This window comes from Coenobita brevimanus, chromosome 84 (assembly GCF_032717465.1).
Source record: "Coenobita brevimanus isolate Jiangsu-jjx chromosome 84, ASM3271746v2, whole genome shotgun sequence".
In the NCBI taxonomy this organism is placed as follows: domain Eukaryota; kingdom Metazoa; phylum Arthropoda; class Malacostraca; order Decapoda; family Coenobitidae; genus Coenobita; species Coenobita brevimanus.
The window spans coordinates 25,210,440-25,236,042 of NC_137037.1; the positions used below are offsets into that span (position 1 = coordinate 25,210,440).

General features: G+C 41.7%; 2 protein-coding genes and 1 non-coding gene across 3 annotated transcripts in view; 1 reads left to right on the forward strand and 2 right to left on the reverse strand.

The window, feature by feature from the left end:
- LOC145410222 (GTP-binding protein 10) overlaps positions 1-25,603 on the reverse strand; it is a 364,639-nt gene that overhangs the window by 330,780 nt on the left and 8,256 nt on the right. The gene's annotated exons all lie outside the window — the stretch shown is intronic.
- LOC145410221 (uncharacterized) overlaps positions 1-25,603 on the forward strand; it is a 241,139-nt gene that overhangs the window by 78,126 nt on the left and 137,410 nt on the right. The window contains exon 5 of the mRNA XM_080280438.1: positions 2,734-2,838. Within this exon, the coding sequence (XP_080136564.1) occupies positions 2,734-2,838 (105 nt within the window). The remainder of the gene's footprint in view (positions 1-2,733; positions 2,839-25,603) is intronic.
- On the reverse strand, positions 20,300-20,418 carry LOC145410299 (5S ribosomal RNA). Its single transcript, XR_013899262.1, has one exon. It is a non-coding gene; the product is annotated as a 5S ribosomal RNA (ribosomal RNA).

The following is a 25,603-nucleotide window of genomic DNA, read 5'->3' on the forward strand; positions in this document are numbered from 1 at the left end:
TCAATTGGGATGGTTTTCAGAACATTTCTCACTATTTCACAAGTAATCATTCGTATGCATGACGTTAGTGCCTTCACTGAGTGATTTATTGTGAGCGTATATCGCTCACTTTATCTCGTTGACCGTTGACTTAGGCCACACCTATTTCCGGCGAACACGGACATCGCTCGCCCCCTTTCATAATTTGAAGTTAGTCAGGTTTGGATCGTCGCGAGAGTAGGATCGTTGTGCCCAGTTTGGAGCAGCGCCTCCGTTGTACAGCGAGTTCCTGAAATCTCCACCTAGACGGTGAATTCCCGATGTCACTAACCGAGGAAAAACTGCCACTCTTCACCAGATTATTTAATTTTGGACATCAAAGCCAGTCAACTAAACCCCGTTCATTTTGTGTGCCCTCTGTGTCACTAAAAGGAAGGGAGAAATTATAACAACATTATTTTACTCCCTGCTACAAGGAAGAGAAGCTGTAATATAGTCAAATGGAATAAAAAATTGGTGGGCTGAGTTACCATCTCGATTTTGGGACAGTTACTATTCTTTCCTTCCTTAAATATCGATGAGCTTTATTTTACATCCATTTCATGTACTTGTCCATCAAAACAAAATAAATATATTCTGAGAAACATGTAACGATTCTCTGTTAAGAATTATTAGCTCGGCACGGTTGAAGATCGTACGTTACGATCACAAACAATAACAAACTCACTTGTGTCTGCTGCCCCGGTGGACCTGCTGTACAAAGGTCATGGAAAATCGTTGCACAGAAAGATGGACAGTGCCTAGACTGAAGTTTTTCCTGAAGTCTAGAGGAATACCCTGTTCAGGGTACACCACCGGCGTGTTGTGTTGCCTTTTTATATGGTATTTTGGGGCCCTCGGCATAGTTGGATTTCAGCCGGCGGTCTCGTCTCTGCACGTTTTCGGCCTTAAACATTGTACGATTTTCATATGAATAACTGTGCAGATTTTCTTCAGCATTTTGGAGATGAAGCATTGTTCTTCTAGAAAACTAAATTATATGGGTTCAAACAAAAGATGCAGCTAGAACTTGTAAATATGCGATGAATCCTGTTACACCCGGTGTGCTTTCACGGCTTCTATAGTAACGTTTTCCTGCATTTATCGCATTAAAGCATATCTAGGAAATCAGTATAACAACTAACGAATAATATTGTGAAGAGCTTACGTACAGTATATCAATAACTATCACGGGAGAGATTTTTATAGATGTTCGGCTTCTGTGGTCTCTGCATGAGTGGCCCGACTTCCATATTGAACTAGCTGGCGATCAGTGGCAACTCTTGAGTTAGTGACGGTGGGAATTGGCGAAGAGGGTTTAGGGTATTGCAGCGTCTGTCCTGCACTGGGGCTCAGTTCTTTCCGCTTAGCTCCCCTCCACTGACCAGTATTTCTTTTCATTTTCCTAGGTTTAAGTGTTTAGCTTTTGAATGAGCGAGAGAGTGTATTCTCCTTGTTAATTTGAATTCATTTGAGACTCATGTAATGTAAATTTATTTCATTGTAATTAGTAAATTTACAGTTCTGTTTCTTTGAGCTTAATGTAGTTAAACTCGTGTATTATTTCTCCACATTAAGCTTATTTTAGTTGCTGCTCCTAGTTTGCACGAACACTTTGCATTATTCATAACTGGTACTCAGGCCAGTTCTTTTGTATTAAGCTTAAATCTGTTGTGCCAGCCAGGAGTTAATGCACCGGCAAGAACCTGTTTATTATTATTAGCATTAGTTATTGATTGTCAGGGATGGAGTCACTTTCTCGAGAGGCTAACTACTACAAACAGCACTCGTGAGTAATTAGTTTCTGCTGTGTACTGTTGAGAAAGTTTATAAATTCTCGTCCTTAGAGAATCAGCGAAGTAAGGTGGCATAAAGTAAAATTTATTGCTTGATTTTCACAAGTTAATTCCTTGTCTCTATCTTCAAGCAACATCCTAGCATTATTAATTCATAAATTCACATCCCCCCGTGACAGGGATAGTTGGAGTTTATTGCTCACGCAATGCCACTTAGGGATGAGTGAGGCTGGTCACCCTCATCTTAAGTGTCTGGACCAACTTGCCAAGCCTGGGGCTTCTACGCTTCTCATGGGACAACACTGAATTAGATGATGAATGAATTAATGAAATACCTGCATACTGTACAGTATAATATTCGTGTGTAATCCGTATGAATGTTTTGGTATTATGTTACTAAGCATGGTTTTCTGGTGTATGTGGCCTAAATTGTTATGAAGAAGCAGAAAAAGGTAAACTGGAAAAGAAACTGCACTATATGCATCTGTAGGGCACAGGTTGTTGCTGTATTTCTTCTAATGTATTTTAAAATCCTGACTCCCAAGTTGTAGATGTTACCTTAGTGTAATTTACAGTATTAGGTGATTAGCCCAGTTATAGTTGAAATACAGGGTTAATACTCTACCTCTGCTACATGTGGTGTTTTGTTCCAGCCTTGGTACTGTAGTACAGTATACACTTAAAATTCTTTTATGTTTTGTTCATGGTTATTGCTCTTTGACTTAGACCACCAGGCATCTTTTTGTTGGTTAAATGGTTATCATTCAACATAGTAAATGTGTCCTGGCGTACAAGAAACAATTTGGTTTGTCATCCAGTAAAGTCACATGAAAGTATCATTACACTGAATGGGTGAATGGTGGGTACCCTTACCTACTAATAAAGCACTAAACTAATTTAACCCATCATCACATTGCAGGATATTCATCAGTGGTTGCAGACTTCACAAGTGTGTGGGAAGGAACATGCAGACATTCGGAGAGTTCTTATGCATACTCTGCTCGAGCTCAAAGCCCATGATACGGTGAGAAGTGGATGCTGCTGACCATTGTAAATAGTTTGTGTGTAAATATATATATACTGTATATATATATCTATACGTACAGTACCCTCGCGTCCAACACGGTAATATTGTCATTCACAGGTCCCATGTTGGACCAAAAACGTGATGGACGAACAACAGAGCTTATGGGGAAAAAATGAATTATGTCAGCAACCCTAGGAAAAGTCACCCTAAATACCTACCATATACCTTTACAAATATTGGTACTACTGTAATTATAATAAATGATGCTGTACTATGAATGATAACTAACCTTTTAGGATAGTGTTGGTGGGCTTGCTGGGAATGGAAGGTGGTATCCGAGGCTGTAGGTAGTCCTACTGGGTCCCTGGAGGATGGCTGCTGGCGTCACTAGCGGATAATGGCTGCTGCTCTTCCTCAACCTCCCTCATAAATCCTGCGAAATCACTCTTAGAATCACTATCCTCATCCACATCCATGGAAAATCCTGCTTCTGCCTGTCCTAGCATTCCGTAAGCCATCACTGCTGCTAGGATCTTGTCTTGGTTTTTTATCATGGTCCTCACGCTGGCTTCATTCACGTCGTAGCCCTTGGCAATGTCCACTTTCCTCTCCCTTTTCTTCTTCCTCTCGATGATTTCTAGCTTGGTGGCCTGAGGGAGGTGCTGCCGCTTCTTGGGGTTCTCAGAAGGCTTCCTAGGCATCGTGAGCAGGATAAAATGCAGTTGCAATGGCAGAAAATGCAGTGAGAAAAAAGCACCTTCCAATGCGAATTATGCGACTGAGTGGCACTGTGGCGGGAGAAATTTAAACAAAACATCATGTGAGAGCAGAAGCATTTTTGATTGGGCGACATCACGATCACATCACGATAGCGGGTGTGGGAGGCAACTTGATCAGAAGTTTTGATTGGCTGTCAGCATCCCAGGAACGTCCAGTATGACCGTGTTGGACCGGGGGTGATCGTGCTAGAGGCGAACTCTGCGGATTTCGCCCACTTCTCGGAGCTCCGTGCGTGTTATGTTAATGCATCCACGTTACAGTAATTAAGTTGTATTAAATCGTACTAATTTTTTGCTCTCCGTGCTGGACGCGAATTGTGCTGGACAAACGCGCGTTGGACGCGAGGGTACTGTATATATATATATATATATATATATATATATATATATATATATATACACACACACACAGTAATCCCTCTCATATCCGAACGCCCAGTATCCGAACATCCCCACTAACCGGACATAATCGTCCTGGGATCCAGTATTCCCAAAATGGGCCAAAAACCACAAAATATTTGAAAAAAATCTGACTTTTTTCCCTCTCGTAATTTGAAATTCCCTCCTGGCGCCGAACAGCTGTTACACCATGGTCCCTTCACCCCATCCTTCCTCCCTCTCCCCCCTCCCCTGTCAGGGTTGCCATTTGGTATTTTTCATTACCAAGTGTGGGCCAATTTGGTAATGAAAAATTCGTTTGGTAATGAATCAGAATAATGCATTACCAAATGGATTTTTCACATGTATGAGGATACACAGGATGGAGATGGTAGATTGTTTGCTCTCTCTGATAATCTGCTACCCTACATAGTGTGAAAATAATCAACATGGTGTTAATTATAAGGAGAGTGATTACATGTTTTTCCACTTGTATATAAAATTAGTGAAGAATAAATGCTAGCTTTGCGAATTTGGTAATGAAAAGTTAGATTTGGTAATGAAAGTTGAGCAGATTGGTAATGTGGCCGTTGCGATCTGGCAACTCTGTTACCCCACCAACATCAACAGTCACAGTCTAACTCTGATCGAGAGCAGATGCTCATAGCAGTGCAAGCCACAGGTGCTTGTTTTTTGTGAATAAACAATCGCCACTAGAACACACAGGAATTTACAGTGTTGTGCAGTGTTAAGAAATCAGAATTTAGAGTGCAGAGGATTAACTGTGGACTGCAAACTGGCAGTTCAAACCAGTCCAGGAGCAAGGGACTTGTAAGTACCCAGAATGTTTAATATTGTATAAACTCACCTCTAAAACCTCATTTTATGGTTCTTTTGCATTTATTTCAGTCTTTTATGTCCCTTATTGGTGTGATTTGGGTCTTAAATAGGTGCAATGCATGTCCAGAAGGAGTTGTATAGGTATTTTTCTGAGTTAGGGTCCATAAGTACAAGTCCATAAGCTGGGGCCCAATATCCAGACAGGACCACTATCTGGACCTGCCTATGGCTCTATTACGTCGGATATTGGAGGGATTATTTATATATATATATATATATATATATATATATATATATATATATATATTTAGATAGATAGATATATAGATAGATATATATATATATATATATATATATATTATATACATACATAGATATACAGTACATCCCCACAGTACGCGAGTTCCGAGTACGTGATCCCCCTTGTATGCAAGGACCTATTTTTTTTTTTTTTTTTTTTAGTGTATTTTTTATTAATACGCAAATTGAACTCCTTGTATGCGAGACATGCAGCGAAGAGTGGCCCATTTTTACCCCTTGTATGCGACATTGTCCCCCCAAGAAGCGATAATGGGTAAAGGTGAGCAGTCATATTCTTGGTTTTGTTAAGCCATATCCTTGTTGATTTACCTAGGAAAGCCATAATCTTGTTGGTTTACTTTATCTTAGGTAATATATCTTAGATAGTTTCCCTGTATGGTACAATACTTAGGTCTGAAAGGCGTCTCCAGGGTTGCCCATGAAGGGGGGTGCCGCCCATATGTAATTTTTCCCATAAGTTTATGTATTCACAGTACGCGAATTCCTAGTATGCGACATCCTCTGCCGCCCATATAGGCGCTCACTGGGAGGATGTACTGAATATATATATATATATATATATATATATATATATATATATATATATATCATCATCATCATCATCATCATCATCATCTTGACCTCCTTTCCCACCCAAGGGCAAGGTGAGGAGTAGCAATGTCCAGACAGCCCAAAATTGCCCAATCCAATGGACCACGCATCCATCCACTCATCATTCAAGCCCCCGGAATCCTGGCTCTATCAGATACGCCAAAAACATTCGCCACGTTCTGTAGCTTCACATAATTGTATTTTGACAGAGTCAATCCAGATGCTGCCATGTTAAAAAGGGGTGCCAAAAATCCCTGATCATGCACTTCTCACAAAATTCATCCAGCCAGCTCAATCTCCTTTCAGTTCCCTAGCCTCACCGACTTCCAAACCTCTCTTCCTCACACATTCATCCACCATATCTCTCCACCATCTCCATGGCCTACCTCGCCTCCTTCCTCCTTCGAATTCGCTCAGATATACCTTCTTCACCACTCTATTGTTATCCATTCTCTCCACATGACCATACCATCTCAGTACACTCTCTTCAATTCTGGTGTCCACCGACTTCCTCACTCCGCATATTTCACGAATCACATTATGTGCAGATTGGCCTGGGAGGAAGGTAGAGTCCCGGAGGATTGGAAGTCAGGTATAATTATTACCTTGTACAAAGGAAAAGGGGAAAAAGAAGTGTGTGGTAATCATAGGGGCATTTGTCTTCTTAGTATAATAGGAAAAGTGTATGGTAGGATACTTATTGACAGAGTTAGAGAAAGAACAGAGAAATTAGTTGGAGAAGAACAGGGAGGCTTTAGGAAGGGAAGAGGTTGTGTAGATCAGATATTCATTCTCAGATCTTTAGTGGAAAAGTTTCTAGAGAAGGGAAAGAAGTTGTATGCGGTTTTCATGGATTTGGAGAAAGCATATGACAGGGTGGATAGACAAGGATTGTGGAAAGTGTTAAGAATATATGGAATAGATGGGAAGTTGTTGAATGTTGTGAAGAGTATGTACGATGGTGCGAAGGCTGCAGTGCGTATGGATGGTGAAATAAGTGAATTTTTCTCTTTGAAAGTTGGGTTGAAACAGGGATGTGTCATGTCTCCATGGTTGTTCAATCTGTACATGGATGGGGTAATAAAAGAGGTACAAGGTAGGTTAGTGGATGTTGGAGTGGCCCTGGTGAGAGAGGATAGTGTTTGGAAACTCCCTGTACTGTTGTTTGCAGATGATACCGTGTTGTTGAGTGAAGCCGAAGGAGAGCTGCAAGGCTTGGTGGTTGAGTTTGAGAGTGTGTGTAGGAAATGGAATCTAAAGGTAAATGTAGGGAAGAGTAAAGTGATGGTCTTTGAGAGAGGTGAAGTCAGTGAATGTACAGCGAGGTTGGATGGTGAGGAATTGGAAAATGTGAGTACGTTTAAGTACTTGGGTAGTGTGATGAGTAAGGATGGAGGTTTGGAGGGTGAAGTGCTTGAAAGGGTACAGCAGGGAAGAAAGGTTGCTGGTTCTTTGAAAGCAGTGATAAGAAACAGGGAAGTGAGCATGGAAGTGAAAAAGTTACTACATGACAGTATTGTGATACCAACTCTAACGTACGGAAGTGAAGCTTGGACGTTGTTGGAAGGACACAAGTCAAGAGTGAGAGCCGTGGAAATGAGTTATTTAAGAGGAGCCTGTGGAGTCACATGGAGAGACAGGCTGACGAATGAGGATATAAAGGAGCGTTGTGGTGTTGATGTGGATGTGATAGGAAGCGTTATGAGGAACACACTGAGGGGGTTTGGCCATGTGGAGAGAATGGTGGGTGAAAGACTGACGAAGAGAGTGTATGTGAGTGAGGTGGAGGGGGAAAGAGGGAGGGGGAGGCCGAGGATGAGATGGAGAGATGGGGTGGAGAGGTATATGAGAGAGGGGGGTGTGAGTTGGGAGCAGGGGAGTGAAATGGCGGGGGACAGGGCGACTTGGAGGCGATTTGTTTGTGGCCACCCCAAACGGGATTGAGGCGTCTGGCAATAGATAGATAGATAGACATTATTTCGTATCCCATCCACCCTCTGTACTCCACATACATTTCTCAGCAGTCCCATCTCCACTGCTCTTACTCGTGACTTTTCATTTTCATGCCACACCATAGTCTCATATCCATATGTTAAAGTTGGCACTAACACTCCTTCATGTAAGCCTCGTGCCGCTGCAACACTCAAGCCTCTGTTTTTTATCAAGACCTTCATTGCACCAGCTACTTTTCTTCCTTGTGTCACTACTTTCAACTTCTTTTGCACATTTTCCTCTCTTTTCTATCACTGTATCCAGGTAATTGAACTCTCTCATCAGTTCCAGTCTCTCTCCATTCACTGTTACATTGCACTGGGAGTCACCTTCTCTCTCAGTAACCATCACTTTACTCTTTTCTACATTTACTCTCAAGGAACGACGCTTACAGACATCAGGAAAACTCTGCACTAGACTTCCAAGTTCTTGTCTGGTACTTGCAAGCAGTACTGCATCATTAGCATACAACAAATTTGAGATATTCCATTCATTACCATTCATTACCAGTGCCATCCCTCTCTTCACTACTGGTGTTTTCACTTCTCTCATCACCCCATCCATATATACATTGAGCAACCATGGGGACATCAAACAACCTTGTCGCACGCCCACACTGATCGTGAACCATTCACATAGATGCCCATTAACCCTGACACATGCTTCACTACCATAATAAAAACTCTTGATGGCACCTAGCAGCTTACCCTCTACACCGTACATGCGCAAAACTTTCCACAATCCTTCTCTGTCCACTTTGTCATTTGCTTTTTCCAGATCCATGAATGCCATAAACACCTTATGGTCCTTCTCACAAGCCTTCTCTAGTATCTGTCTCACAAATATTTGGTCCACACACCCTCTGCCACTCCTAAAGACCCCCTGTTCATCACTCACTAGGACTTCTGATATCTCTCTTACTTTCTCTTTAATAATTCTTCCATATACTGTACCTTCCCTACCACACTCAGTAAGCTTATGCCACGATAATTCTTGCACTCACTTCATGCACCTTTATTTTTGTACAAGGGTAAAATCACAGCCTTTTTCCACTCTGCAGGCACAATTTCACTCATCCATGCCTTCTTACATATCTCCAACAAGCACTTAATTCCATTCTATCCATTACATTTAAGCATCTCTGCATACACCTCATCAACCCCAGCTGCTTTCCCATTTTTCAGCCGCTTCACAGCACTCTTCACCTGTGCGAGTGTCGCATCTCCTGGCACTGTATTTCTTCTCTGCACCCCCCCAAAACCAATCATGTTTACAGCTGCTCTGCTCTCTCTATCCCCATTCATCAGGCTTTCAAAATATTCTTTCCATCTGGTCCTTACTTCATCTCCATGGGTTGATAATCTACCACCTGCATCCTTCACACCATTCCATTTCTTTCCGCTTTCACTTCTACATTTCCACACCTTTTTCAAGAATAACTTTCTGTTTTCAGAGTAGTTCGGATTCATTTTTCTTCCTAGATCCTCATTTACCTTCATCTTTTTCCTCTTCACTAGTCTCTTTACGTGCTTCTTGCTCTCAACATATTCATTTCTTATTTCAACTGAACCCCTGTATATACTGTATGTATATATATATATACAGTAATCCCTCCAATATCCGACGTAATAGAGCCATAGGCAGGTCCGGATAGCGGTCCTGTCCGGATATTGAGCCCCAGCTTATGGACTTGTACCTATGGACCCTAACTCAGAAAAACACCTATACAACTCCCTCTGGACATGCATTGCACCTATTTAAGACCCAAATCACACCAATAAGGAACATAAAAGGCTGAAATAAATGCAAAAGAACCATAAAATGAGGTTTTAGAGGTGAGTTTATACAATATTAAACAGAGTTAGAGAAAGAACAGAGAAATTAGTTGGAGAAGAACAGGGAGGCTTTAGGAAGGGAAGAGGCTGTGTAGATCAGATATTCATTCTTAGATCTTTAGTGGAAAAGTTTCTAGAGAAGGGAAAGAAGTTGTATGCGGCTTTCATGGATTTGGAGAAAGCATATGACAGGGTGGATAGACAAGGATTGTGGAAAGTGTTAAGAATATATGGAGTAGATGGGAAGTTGTTGAATGCTGTGAAGAGTATGTACGATGGTGCGAAGGCTGCAGTGCATGTGGATGGTGAACTAAGTGAATTTTTCTCTTTGAAAGTTGGGTTGAAACAGGGATGTGTCATGTCTCCATGGTTGTTCAATCTGTACATGGATGGGGTAATAAAAGAGGTACAAGGTAGGGTAGTGGATGTTGGAGTGGCCCTGGTGAGAGAGGATAGTGTTTGGAAACTCCCTGTACTGTTGTTTGCGGATGATACTGTGTTGTTGAGTGAAGACGAAGGGAAGCTGCAAGGCTTGGTGGATGAGTTTGGGAGAGTGTGTAAGAAACGTAATCTGAAGGTGAATGTAGGGAAGAGTAAAGTGATGGTCTTTGAGAGAGGTGAAGTCAGTGAATGTACAGCGAGGTTGGATGGTGAGGAATTGGAAAATGTGAGTACGTTTAAGTACTTGGGTAGTGTGATGAGTAAGGATGGAGGTTTGGAGGGTGAAGTGCTTGAAAGGGTACAGCAGGGAAGAAAGGTTGTTGGTTCTTTGAAAGCAGTGATAAGAAACAGGGAAGTGAGCATGGAAGTGAAAAAGTTACTACATGACAGTATTGTGATACCAACTATAACGTACGGAAGTGAAGCTTGGACGTTGTTGGAAGGACACAAGTCAAGAGTGAGAGCAGTGGAAATGAGTTATTTAAGAGGAGCCTGTGGAGTCACATGGAGAGATAGGCTGACGAATGAGGATATAAAGGAGCGTTGTGGTGTTGATGTGGATGTGGTAGGGAGCGTTATGAGGAATACACTGAGGTGGTTTGGCCATGTGGAGAGGATGGAGGGTGAAAGACTGATGAAGAGAGTGTATGTGAGTGAGGTGGAGGGGGGAAGAGGGAGGGGGAGGCCGAGGATGAGATGGAGGGATGGGGTGGAGAGGTATATGAGAGAGGGGGGTGTGAGTTGGGAGCAGGGGAGTGAAATGGCGGGGGACAGGGCGACTTGGAGGCGATTTGTTTGTGGCCACCCCAAACGGGATTGAGGCATCTGGCAATAGATAGATAGATAGAACATTTTGGGTACTTACAAGTCCCTTGCTCCTGGACTGGTTTGAACTGTCAGTTTGCAGTCCACAGTTAATCTTCTGCACTCTATATTCTAATTTCTTAACACTGCACAATACTGTAAATTCCTGTGTGTTCTAGTGGCGAGGTATTGTAGTTTATTCACTGTTTATTCACAAAAAACAAGCACCTGTGTCTTGCACTGTTATGAGTATCTGCTCTCGATCGGAGTTAAGCTGTGACTGTTGATGTTGGTGGGGTAACAGAGTTGCCAGATCGCAACGGCCACATTACCAATCTCCTCAACTTTCATTGTCAAATTTACCTTTTCATTACCAAATTTGTAAAGCTAGCATTTATTCTTCACTAATTATATATACAAGTGGAAATACATGTAATCACTCCCCTTATAACTAACACCATGTTGATTATTTTCACACTATGTAGGGTAGCAGATTAATCAGAGAGCGCAAACAATCCATCATCTCCATCCTGTGTATCCTCATACATGTGAAAAATCCATTTGGTAATGCATTATTCTGATTCATTACCAAATGAATTTTTCATTACCAAATTGGCCCACACTTGGTAATGAAAAATACCAAATGGCAACCCTGACAGGGGAGGGGGAAGGGGGAGGAAGGAAGGGGTGAAGGGACTATGGTGTAACAGCTGTTCGGCGCCAGGCGGGAATTTCAAATTACGGGTGGGAAAAAAGTCAGATTTTTTTCGAATTTTTTGTGGGTTTTGGCCCATTTTGGGAATACTGGATCCCAGGAGGATTATGTCCGGTTAGTGGGGATGTTCGGATATTGGGCGTTCGGATATGAGAGGGATTACTGTATATATATATATATATATATATATATATATATAATTGCCAGACGCCACAATCCCGTAAGGGGTGACCATTTAACTTTTGAGTTATTTGTTTTATGGGGAGGGGCACTAACCCTCCACCAACCCACTTGTTGACACGTATGGAGCACATTTGGTTTGGTTATATGGTTACCACCGAGCGCTGTAAATGGTTTCTTGGCTTACAGGAAACCATTTGGTTTGTCACTCAATGTAAAGCCACCTGTAAAGGAAAGAAAAGCAATGAGAAGTGATAGGAAAGATGGGAGAAATAGGAATAGAGGAGGGCAAGCACAGAAAAAGAATGATAAAGGCTAAGGAAACTGTAGGCAGCACTACATCAAGTGAGTAGATGATGGTTGCCACCACCTACCAATATATAGTAGAACTTCTTTGGTCCGGACCCCTTTGATCTGGATTTCTGTTAATTCGGACAAAATTTAAAAATATTAAGCTCCAAAAAAATGTTGAAAATAATTCTAAAGTCATTTTCAGTATCGGCGCAGAAAGCGATCGTCATTCGTTTAGTCTCGGATCACGCTAGGTCGCAACATGGGCGCCTGTTTAAACACACGCTAGCATTCGTTCCATCAACTAGTTCACCAACCATTTATATTTTTACGCTGTATTTCAAAAGTTAATCCTCCTTACCATGCCCCTTAATGCAAGTATAGCTTCTACAGTGAATAAAGGTGTTAAAAGGAGGAGTTTGCTTCCACAAAAATGGGTCAGAATATTCTGCATTGTTTAATGATTACTGTAGGTTATTTTTTGTACTTAAATATGCTTTACTTGTACATCAAACATTAGCTTCTTGCCCATATGGGCATTATCAATATGCCAAAGATGACAATGTAATTTTTTGCCTACATAAGTTTTATTTTTATTCCGAATATTACAGTTAATTAATTAATTAATTTTTTTACCTACATGGGCCTTAGTCACTTACTACAATTTAAAATGTCGGCTAGTTTCTTGTCATGGCCTTACCTGTAAATTATGCAATACAAGGAGTATGTATAGTTGTGAGTAAAAGATGGAAGAGGAGCATAAGACAGTATGGATCAGTTGGATCAAGGATTGTGTGGGTAAAGTTGAAAGTTGGAATATAAATGTGGGCGATTGTGTGTGTGTATGCGCCAACGCAAGAGCGTGCTAGAAGAGTGAGAGAAGAGTTCTGGACAAATGTAGAAGTGTGCATGGAAAAGTTTGGAAGGAATGAGAGAGTGTTTTTGATTAGTGATATGAATGGTAAAGTTGGGAATGTGAAGGTGGATGGAATAGTTGGTGAGTGGGGTGTGCCTGCTGAGATAGATGAGAATGGGAGTGCGTTAGTGGACATTTGTGCTGGGAGGGGGTTGGTGATAGCCAATACCCTCTTCAGGCATAAAATGATCCACAGGTATACATGGCGAGTGTTGAGAAGGGTGGGTGATGAACTGAGTGAAAGGAAGGCAATGATTGATTATGTGTGTGGATGAAAGGATGTGAAGATGTATATTGGATGCAAGAGTTTATAGAGGTTGGGGGAGTGGACTTTCTGACCACTACTTGGTGGTGGCCAGAATTAAAGTTCAAGTAAGATGGAGGAATAGAAGAAGGGAAAGACGAGAGGAAGGAGTAGTTGCAAGGAGAGTGGAAAGGTTACAAGAGGATGAGAAAAAGGCAGAGTATAAGAGAGAAGTGGAGGAACGATTGGGCAAATATGAGTTGGAGCAGATGGGGGACGTGGAAGGTGTGTGTAGAATATTTACAGAAGAAATATGTGCAGCATGTGATGTGGTATGTGGAAGGAAGAGAAGACGGAGGGGGGTGCAAGGAACAGCGTGGTGGACTGAAGAGGTGAAACGGGCTGTGGCACAAAAGAAGAAAGCATACAATGAATGGATGAGAAATAGGGGCGTGGAAGAAGTTGAGAGGCGGAAGAGAGAGTTACATGTAGAAAGAAAGAGAGAGGTGAAAAGATTAGTAAGAGAGAGTAAGAAGAGAGTGGATAAGGAATTTGGAAGGAATTTGAGTGTAAAGTGGAGGGACTGTAAGAAAATGTTCTGGAAAGAGGTGAAAAGAGTAAGACAGGGTGGAAGTGAAGTTAGCAGGGGAGTGAAAGATAAAAATGGTAGATTACTAGTGGAGAAGGGAGAAAAAGTGAGCAGATGGAGAGAACACTTTAAGGAATTGTTAAACGTAGAGGATGGAAGTAATGCGAGTATAAGTGGCTGGGGAATGGCTGGGAGAAGGAGGGAGGTGAGAAGACAGGAAGAAATCAGTAGGATAGAAGTTGTGGAAGCAATGAAGAAAGTTAAATCAGGGAAAGCCCCAGGAATTGATGGAGTATGTGGTGAAATGCTGAAGCATGGGAGAGAGATATTAGTAGAATGGATGTGGAAGATGTGCAGATTGGCCTGGGAGGAAGGTAGAGTCCCGGAGGATTGGAAGTCAGGTATAGTTATTCCCTTGTACAAAGGAAAAGGGGAAAAAGAAGTGTGTGGTAATCATAGGGGCATTTGTCTTCTTAGTATAATAGGAAAAGTGTATGGTAGGATACTTATTGACAGAGTTAGAGAAAGAACAGAGAAATTAGTTGGAGAAGAACAGGGAGGCTTTAGGAAGGGAAGAGATTGTGTAGATCAGATATTCATTCTCAGATCTTTAGTGGAAAAGTTTCTAGAGAAGGGAAAGAAGTTGTATGCGGCTTTCATGGATTTGGAGAAAGCATATGACAGGGTGGATAGACTAGGATTGTGGAAAGTGTTAAGAATATATGGAGTAGATGGGAAGTTGTTGAATACTGTGAAGAGTATGTACGATGGTGCGAAGGCTGCAGTGCGTGTGGATGGTGAACTAAGTGAACTTTTCTCTTTGAAAGTTGGGTTGAAACAGGGATGTGTCATGTCTCCATGGTTGTTCAATCTGTACATGGATGGGGTAATAAAAGAGGTACAAGGTAGAGTAGTGGATGTTGGAGTGGCCCTGGTGAGAGAGGATAGTGTTTGGAAACTCCCTGTACTGTTGTTTGCAGATGATACTGTGTTGTTGAGTGAAGCCGAAGGGGAGCTGCAAGGCTTGGTGGATGAGTTTGAGAGAGTGTGTAAGAAACGGAATCTAAAGGTGAATGTAGGGAAGAGTAAAGTGATAGTCTTTGAGAGAGGTGAAGTCAGTGAATGTACAGCGAGGTTGGATGGTGAGGAATTGGAAAATGTGAGTACGTTTAAGTACTTGGGTAGTGTGATGAGTAAGGATGGAGGTTTGGAGGGTGAAGTGCTTGAAAGGGTACAGCAGGGTAGAAAGGTTGCTGGTTCTTTGAAAGCAGTGATAAGAAACAGGGAAGTGAGCATGGAAGTGAAAAAGTTACTACATGACAGTATTGTGATACCAACTCTAACGTACGGAAGTGAAGCTTGGACGTTGTTGGAAGGACACAAGTCAAGAGTGAGAGCCGTGGAAATGAGTTATTTAAGAGGAGCCTGTGGAGTCACATGGAGAGACAGGCTGACGAATGAGGATATAAAGGAGCGTTGTGGTGTTGATGTGGATGTGATAGGAAGCGTTATGAGGAACACACTGAGGTGGTTTGGCCATGTGGAGAGGATGGAGGGTGAAAGACTGACGAAGAGAGTGTATGTGAGTGAGGTGGAGGGGGAAAGAGGGAGGGGGAGGCCGAGGATGAGATGGAGAGATGGGGTGGAGAGGTATATGAGAGAGGGGGGTGTGAGTTGGGAGCAGGGGAGTGAAATGGCGGGGGACAGGGCGACTTGGAGACGATTTGTTTGTGGCCACCCCAAACGGGAATGAGGCGTCTGGCAATAGATAGATAGATAGAAAACTATCGTTCATGATTAGTTTGGTTATTTTAGTATCCTTTCATTTTTTGCAGTTATGTAGGGTTGACATATGCCACATATGTTAATAATTAACAAAAATACCATATGTAGATAGTTTTTGGTATGAATTGGAGATTACCCTGATGGTCTGGACAATCTGCTAATTCGGACAACCCTTCCCTCCATATAGTCCGAATGAGAGAGGTTCTACTGTATATATATATATATATATATATATATATATATATATATATATATATATATATATATATATATACACAGTAATCCCTCCACTATCCGATGTAATAGAGCCAAAAGCATGTCTGGAAAGTGGTCCCGTCCGGAAAGTGGGCATCTGACTGCTGGACTGGTACTTTTGGACCCTAACCCAGCCTAACTTTGAAAGCCACCTAAATAACTCCCTACCAGACATGCATAGTACTTATTTAAACCTATTTAAGACCCTATTCACACCAATAATGGACATAAAGCATGAAATAAATGAAATGGAACCAGAGAATAAGGAATTAGAAGTGAGTATGGAAAATATTTAGGCCTAGCAGCATACAGGGTACTGTACTGTACTTACAGCACGTTTGTGGCTGCCTCCTCTAACTCTCTAAGGCTCTGGTAGTTGTGAAAATGTTCTTGAAGCACATACAGTAATCCAGTGTTGTGCTGCACGTAATTCTTTGGACTCGTTTTCGTTTTTAAAGGCTCCAACATGCTTGCATGTGTCGGCATTGGTCACCTAATGGCGGCTCTCCATGCTGCACGATCCATTGCAGCCTCCCTGTTCAGTCCCCTAACCCTGAGGTCACACTTAATGATCTCGTCCCATGTCTTTCTCGGTCTACCCCTCATAACCCCACCCCCAATATTAACACTTCTCACCTTCTTCACCCAATAATCATCCCCCATCCTCTCCACATGTCCAAACCATCTCAATCTACCTCTCCTCATCACAACACCAATACACTCCAGTCCCATCCTACCTCTCAACTCTTCCATCGTAAACCCAGCCCCTCCAGGCCTTGGACACAGGGACGCACTACACATCCACCTAATCATTGTCATTTCTGTACGTCTTTGCACTGTGAGTTATAATTGTTTAACACTGCACATTCTTATTAACTGAACCACACCAGTTTCAACCGCCATTCCAGCTGCCACTTTGCACTCGACACTCACTCCGCAGTTAATCCTTTGCACTCTAAATTCTAATTTCATAACACTGCACAACACTGTAAATTCCCATGTGGTCTAGTGGCGTGGTACTGTGGTTTATTCACTGTTTATTCACAAAAAACAAGCACATGCAGCATCGATTACAATGAACGTCTTCCCTGAACGAAGGTTAGGCAGTAACTGGGAACGGGATTGCCAGATATGAACTTGGCCACATTACCAAACTCCTCAGTTTTCATTACCAAATTCTTAAAGGAAGCATTTATTCTTCACTGTAAATAAATGTAATCACTCTCCTTATAATTAAGAGCATGTTGATTATTTTCACGCTATGTAGGCTAGCAGATTAATCAGAGAGAGCAGACAATCACCATCTTCATCCTGTGTATCATCATACATGTGAAAAATTCATTTGGTATTGCATTATTCTCATTCATTACCAAACAAATTTTTCATTACCAAATTGGCCCACATTTGGTAATGAAAAATACCAAATGGCAACCCTGAGAGGGGAGGGGGGAGGGAGGAGGAAGGAAAGGGTGAAGGGTCTGTGATGTAACAGCTGTTCGATGCTGCGCGACAATTTAAAATTATGGTTGGGAAAAAATTAGGATTTTGGGGGGATTTCTTTAATTTTTTGGCCATTTTTGGGTTCTGAAGGTCCAGGCCCACAATTGCCGGTAAGTGGGGTGTCCGTAAAGTGGACGTCCGGAAAGTACAGGGATTACTGTATATATATATATATATATATATATATATATATATAGTATATATATTTATATATACCGTGCCGTGTTAGGTGCGAAATCGCGTATATTTAAACTACTCCGTATTTTGCTCCCTAGACCCCCCTAATGTGTTGTTTTGCTGTTATCTGTCACTGGTAATCACTAGAAAGCACTTTAAGTGGTTAGAAGGTTTATTTAATGTTATAACTCACAAATACAGTACTCCAGAGCAAAACTTCAACACACAAATACTGTACGTAAACACAAGGAAACATTCCGACGCCGATCATTGGTAATCATATAAATCAGGTTAACTGGTACCAGTGCTTTAACTTACAAGTACATACCAGAACAGTACATATTTAACTTAGAAGTGCAGTACTGTGATATCGAATGATTTCAGTACATAATCTGTTAGGAATGGCTGAAAAAAAAAAATGTTATGAATACATTTTCACCTTTTTGATACATATTTATGGTAGTTTCGAGTTATTTTTTACGTTATCATTGTGCCCATGCTTGGAAAAGGGAGCGAAAGAGTTGAATTTTCAGTCCTAAATGAGAAAACTGCACGTCCTCCAAGGCTAGACTCTGCCACGGGAGAATAAAGTGGAGGGTCAGTCCGATTAGCAATAAGGAAGTTGTGTCACAACTTCCAGCTCCCACACCACGAGAATGGCTAAAAATAGAATCGTAATGCAGTTTCAGAACTAACAATAAGTCTAATTATTACGAATACAGATACAAAGCAGAAATAAATACGTTTACAGACGGGGAAAACGTACTTCTTCCGTCATAACATGTTCATCTTTCTCTATCATTTTACGTTCATCTTTATCATTTTACCTTGTTATTTTCGCAATATATATTGCTGTCTCGTAAACAGGGTGGTTGTTTGTGTTTTGCAAGGGAGGAAAAAGATTGTATTTTCTGTCTGGGTCGAGATAATGGGTGTACCTATGCGTGGTTAGGCATGGCCACGAGCGAAAAAATCGTACATCCACTCATCACGATAGCTGGTGGTGAACTGACACATGATACATGAGAGGGTGAAGTCAAGGTCAGTCTCATGTCCCAGATTTTCGTTCACTTCCCGAAAGTTTATTCACAGTTTTCTACAAGTTTCATTGCATCAAATGATCCAAACCATTACAGCAAACCTGAGCAAATAGGTAAAGATACCAAGACAAAAATGTATTTTTCTTTTATTATAAGTCTTTAACGAACAAACAAAAAAGGCAATATTCCGACGCCGATCATGGGTAATCATATAAATCAGGTTAACTGGTTACAAGGCTTTATTTAATGCTTTAATTGCTTACAAGTACATACCAGAACAGTAAATATTTAACTTACAAATACAGTACTGTAGAAAAGCAGTACAGTAAGAGTTTAATGAACAAACAAAAAAGGCAATATTCCGACGCCGATCATGGGTAATCATATAATTCGGGTTAACTGGTTACAAGGCTTTATTTAATTATTTAACTTTATTTAAGTGCTTACAAGTACAGTACATACGAGAACAGTAAATATTTAACTTACAAATACTGTACAGTATTGTGGAAAAAACGAACAAATAAAAAAGGCAATATTCTGACGCCTATCAGGTAAACTGGTTATAAGACTTTATTTCTTGCTTTAACGTTATTTAATAGTACTTTAAGTTGCACATAAACTTACCAGAACAGTACAGTACTGTAAATAATTAACTTACAAATACTGTGCTACTGTACTCGGGAATGTCTCACTCACTGAATAATTTCCCGCCTAGATCGTCACGTAATCAAAACAAACTGCGCGCTGCGGTGACGTTCGAGGATTTGATCTTTCAAAGGCCTCTCCTGCATTAATTTGTAGTTTTCATAATGGTTTTTTAATCTTACGTTGTCTTATATGTATCCAAGCCCTTACCGTGTATAATTGCGAGCGCGTTCCGTGAGATCGTGTTCCGTGCGAGTTACCTGTATATATATACAGTATATATATATATATATATATATATATATATATATATATATATATATATTTATATATATATATATATATATATATATATATATATATTTATATATTTATATATAAATGCAGTAAGACCTCACTATTACTAATTGGGGCCCAAACCATTCCGAAAAATACGAAATTCCGATAAAAGCGACATCTGGACTTCCCCCTCCTAACCCAGACATTTTCCGATATATCAGACATTAGTCTGGATCATACGAATGGTTTTTAAACTGTTTTGACTACCACTGTGGTACTGTACTGTGTTATAACTTCACCACATTAACCCTTTAACCGTGGGCTTGTTTCGCTTTTTCTTGCGGCACCCGCGGGCATATTCGCGCTCCAACAGACTCTCTAAAAATATTTTGCCAAAAATCAGTTATTAGTCCTAGAACATTAAAATCACATATGCTTATGGCACATACCTTCAGCTTTCTCCTGGGGTGTTTGTTGAGCCTTTGTCGAGTACCGTAGGACTTGTGGAGACCTCTGAAGTTGGGTAACGAAGTCTCCACTTTACACTTCCCGACAACGCGTAGTATGATTACCACAGCCTGATATTATCACTAGAAACACTATTCTATGATTCTCAAATAGTTTGGAATCCATATTCCAAAAAAAAAAAACTCTGTGAAAGCAATGAAAATTACGATGGCGTATGACCTTCCCACTTGTGCTAGTTCGCCGCTGGTTATGATTCATAAAAATGCTCATTCATTCATTTTTCATTAATTGCCAGACGCCATGTATCCCAAACGGGGTGGCCAAGGGCTTAGAGTTAATTGTTTTACAGGGAGGGGCACTAATCCTCCACCAACCCCACTTGACACGTAGGGATGCCAACAACATCTGGTGTTCCCAGGCGGTCACCCATCCAGGTACTAACCAGACCCAATGTTGCTTAACTTCGCTGATTGGACGGGAAGCGGTGTACTCAACGTGGATTGGCCGTTGGCCACACACATATATATATATATATATATATATATATATATATATATATATATATATGTATATATATAGATATATATATAAATGAATATATGTGTATATATATATATATATATATATATATATATATATATGAGGGCCCGCGTGCAAGAGTATACCCATGCGCCATATTATAAAAGTGGCAGATATCGCTTTTAAAGTTTTTACAACTTTGAAGAATGATACCGCAAAAACTCTTATACCTAGGATAACGGCGTTTACATCATCTTAAAGCTGATTGTGTCTACTTTATCCAAAAACTTTTTAGTAAAGGTTCTTTTGTTTTTACTCGAAAAAAAAAATTGACATATTACTATACGATGCTGGTACTTTTATGCATAAACTAGTACTGCATGACAATAGCTAGTGAGTTCCTTTATGTTGTAAGATAAAGTTGAATGTCTGTAGAATGGTTGATTATGAATATACCTGGTCTATCTATCTATCTATCTATTGCCAGACGCCTGAATCCCGTTTGGGGTGGCCACAAACAAATCGCCTCCAAGTCGCCCTGTCCCCCGCCATTTCACTCCCCTGCTCCCAACTCACACCCCCCTCTCTCATATACCTCTCCACCCCATCTCTCCATCTCATCCTTGGCCTCCCCCTCCCTCTTTCCCCCTCCACCTCACTCACATACACTCTTTTCGTCAGTCTTTCACCCTCCATCCTCTCAACATGGCCAAACCACCTCAGTGTGTTCCTCATAACACTTCCTGTCACATCCACATCAACACCACAACGCTTCTTTATATCCTCATTCGTCAGCCTGTCTCTCCATGTGACTCCACAGGCTCCTCTTAAATAACTCATTTCCACGGCTCTCACTCTTGACTTGTGTCCTTCCAACAACGTCCAAGCTTTACTTCCGTACGTTAGAGTTGGTATCACAATACTGTCATGTAGTAACTTTTTCACTTCCATGCTCACTTCCCTGTTTCTTATCACTGCTTTCAAAGAACCAGCAACCTTTCTTCCCTGCTGTACCCTTTCAAGCACTTCACCCTCCAAACCTCCATCCTTACTCATCACACTACCCAAGTACTTAAACGTACTCACATTTTCCAATTCCTCACCATCCAACCTCGCTGTACATTCACTGACTTCACCTCTCTCAAAGACCATCACTTTACTCTTCCCTACATTCACCTTTAGATTCCATTTCTTACACACTCTCTCAAACTCATCCACCAAGCCTTGCAGCTCCCCTTCGTCTTCACTCAACAAAACGGTATCATCTGCAAACAACAGTACAGGGAGTTTCCAAACACTATCCTCTCTCACCAGGGCCACTCCAACATCCACTACCCTACCTTGTACCTCTTTTATTACCCCATCCATGTACAGATTGAACAACCATGGAGACATGACACATCCCTGTTTCAACCCAACTTTCAAAGAGAAAAATTCACTTAGTTCACCATCCACACGCACTGCAGCCTTCGCACCATCGTACATACTCTTCACAGCATTCAACAACTTCCCATCTATTCTGTATATTCTTAACACTTTCCACAATCCTTGCCTATCCACCCTGTCATATGCTTTCTCCAAATCCATGAAAGCCGCATACAACTTCTTCCCCTCCTCTAGAAACTTTTCCACTAAAGATCTGAGAATGAATATCTGATCTACACAACCTCTTCCCTTCCTAAAGCCTCCCTGTTCTTCTCCAACTAATTTCTCTGTTCTTTCTCTAACTCTGTCAATAAGTATCCTACCATATACTTTTCCTATTATACTAAGAAGACAAATGCCCCTATGATTACCACACACTTCTTTTTCCCCTTTTCCTTTGTACAAGGGAATAATTATACCTGACTTCCAATCCTCCGGGACTCTACCTTCCTCCCAGGCCAATCTGCACATCTTCCACATCCATTCTACTACTATCTCTCCCCCATGCTTCAGCATTTCACCACACACTCCATCAATTCCTGGGGCTTTCCCTGATTTAACTTTCTTCATTGCTTCCACAACTTCTATCCTACTGATTTCTTCCTGCCTTCTCACCTCCCTCCTTCTTCCAGCCATTCCCCAGCCACTTATACTCGCATTACTTCCATCCTCCACGTTCAACAATTCCTTAAAGTGTTCTCTCCATCTGCTCACTTTTTCTCCCTTCTCCACTAGTAATCTACCATTTTTATCTTTCACTCCCCTGCTAACTCCACTTCCACCCTGTCTTACTCTTTTCACCTCTTTCCAGAACATTTTCTTACAGTCCCTCCACTTTACACTCAAATTCCTTCCAAATTCCTCATCCACTCTCTTCTTACTCTCTCTTACTAATCTTTTCACCTCTCTCTTTCTTTCTACATATAACTCTCTCTTCTGCCTCTCAACTTCTTCCACGCCCCTATTTCTCATCCTTTCATTGTATCCTTTCTTCTTTTGTGCCACAGCCCGTTTCACCTCTTCAGTCCACCACGCTGTTCCTTGCACCCCCCTCCGTCTTCTCTTCCTTCCACACACCACATCACATGCTGCACATATTTCTTCTGTAAATATTCTACACACACCTTCCACGTCCCCCATCTGCTCCAACTCATATTTGCCCAATCGTTCCTCCACTTCTCTCTTATACTCTGCCTTTTTCTCATCCTCTTGTAACCTTTCCACTCTCCTTGCAACTTTTTTTTTTTTTTTTTTTTTTTTTTTTTTTGGTGCGAGGAAGAAGGAACCAAAGGCCATGAGCCCGCAGTAACAGTTCCCTCCAAGAGAAAAACAAAATACAATAGAGAGCCAAATTCAAGATCCGATCATTTTGAGATGCCTGGACACACTGCGTTTGAAAGACTGGAGATCATAGGCAGGAGGAAATACAGACAGAGGGAGACAGTTCCAGAGCTGACCTGTTGCATGAATGAAAGACTGGGAGTAACGGTTAACTCTTGCATTAGAGAGTTGGACAGAAGAGGGATGAGAGTTTGCTGCCAGACGGGTGCTACGCGCCCGTCATAGAGGTGGAGGAATGCAAGCAGACAGTTCAGAGGAGCAGTGACCATTAAAGTAGCGATAGAAAAAAGATAAAGATGCAACAGTGCGGCGAAGAGACAGAGGTTGAAGGGAGTCAGTAAGAGGAGGAGAGTTGATGAGACGAAAAGCCTTTGACTCCACCCTATTGAGAAGAGCTGTATGTGGGGAGCCTCCCCACACATGAGAGTTGTACTCCACACAGGGGCGGATAAAACCCCTGTATAGAGTCAACAATTGTGAAGGGGTAAAGAAAGAGCGGAGTCGGCTTAGCACACCCAATCTCTTGGAAGCAGATTTTACAAGAGATGTAATATGATCTTTCCAAGATAAGTCCCGAGTAAATGAAACCCCAAGCATGTTCAAGGATGATGCAGGATTAATCTGAATATTATTAAACATTAGTGGGTATACCTGTGAAAGATTTTGTCGGGTTGATAGGTGTAAGAACTGAGTCTTAGAAGCATTAAAGACAACCATATTATTTTTACCCCAGTCAGAGATATGAGCCAAGTCAGACATTAGGTGTGCCATAGCCTCATCCCTTATTTCTTGAAGTAACTGTTGAGATGGGCGTTTGGAACCGAATGGAAAGGTGAAGGGTGGAGTCATCAGCGTATGAGTGGATAGGGTTAGATGTACAGCTTAGAAGATCATTGATGAATAAAAGGAAGAGAGTTGGTGATAGGACAGAGCCCTGAGGAACACCACTGTTGATAGATCTAGGAGAAGAACGATGGCCGTCTACGACAGCAGCTATAGAACGACCAGAAAGGAAGCTAGCGATGAAGGTACAGATAGAAGGATAGAAACCGTAGGAGGGCAGTTTGGAAATTAAAGATTTATGCCAGACTCGATCGAAAGCCTTTGAGATGTCAAGTGCAATGGCAAAGCTTTCGCCAAAGTCCCGAAAGGAGGATGACCAGGAGTCTGAAAGGTAGGTGAGAAGATCGCCAGTGGAGCGTCCCTGACGGAACCCATACTGACGATCGGAAAGAAGGTTGTGATAGGAAAGATGCCTTAAAATTTTTTTATTAAGAATTGACTTGAAAACTTTTGAAATACAGGACGTTAAAGCAATTGGACGATAGTTGGAGGGTTGGGAGTGGTCACCCTTCTTTGGGACTGGCTGAATGAGAGCAAACTTCCAGCAAGAAGGAAAGGTACAAGTTGACAGACAAAGGCGAAATAGTTTGCCTAGGCAGGGTGTAAGCACAGAAGCACAGTTTTTGAGAACAACAGGAGGGACCCCATCAGGCCCATATGCCTTGTTAGTACTGAGGCCAGTAATGGCAGAAAATACATCAACTGAAGAAATTTTAATGTCAGCCATGAGGAAGTCAGAGGGGGGAAGTGATGGAGGAACAGCACCGGAATCGTCTAAGGTGGAATTGGAGGAGAAAGTCTGTGCGAAGAGATCTGCTTTATCAGTAGAAGAAATAGCTACAGAACCATCAGAGTAGAAAAGAGGAGGGAAGGATGATGAGGTAAAGTTGTTAGAAAGATTTTTGGCAAGGTGCCAGAAGGAGCGGGAAGAATTCGAGTTGGAGAGTTGAGAGCATTTAGTATGGATGAAATTATTTTTAGTAGAGCGAAGAACAGACTTAGCACGATTCCGGGCAGAAACGTAAAGATTATGTGATTCAGGGGTGGGTTGGCTCCGGTACCTTTTGTAGGCCTTCTCCTTGTTGCGGACAGCATTAGAACAAGTGTGATTAAACCAAGGCTTTCTTGCGTTAGTCAAAGGATATGAGAAAGGAATGTATGCTTCCATGCCCGAGAGAATAACCTCCGTAATGCGCAAGGCACACTCAGATGGCTCACGGCCATGGAAGCAATAATCATTCCAGGGAAAATCAAAGAAGTACTGCCTGAGGGCCTCCCAGTCCGCAGCTCCAAAATGCCAGAGACGACGTTTCCCTGGAGGGTCCGCAGGCCGTACTGGAGCGATAGGACAGGTTAAGGTAATAAGGTTGTGATCGGAGGAGCCCAACGGAGAGAAAAGATTAACAGAGTAAGCAGAAGGATTAGTTGTGAGGAAGAGGTCAAGTATGTTGGAGCTCTCTCCAAGGCGGTCAGGGATACGGGTAGGGTGCTGTACAAGCTGCTCTAGGTCATTAAGGATAGAAAAGATGTAGGCTTGTTCACCAGGTGGATCCGTGAAAGGAGAGGAGA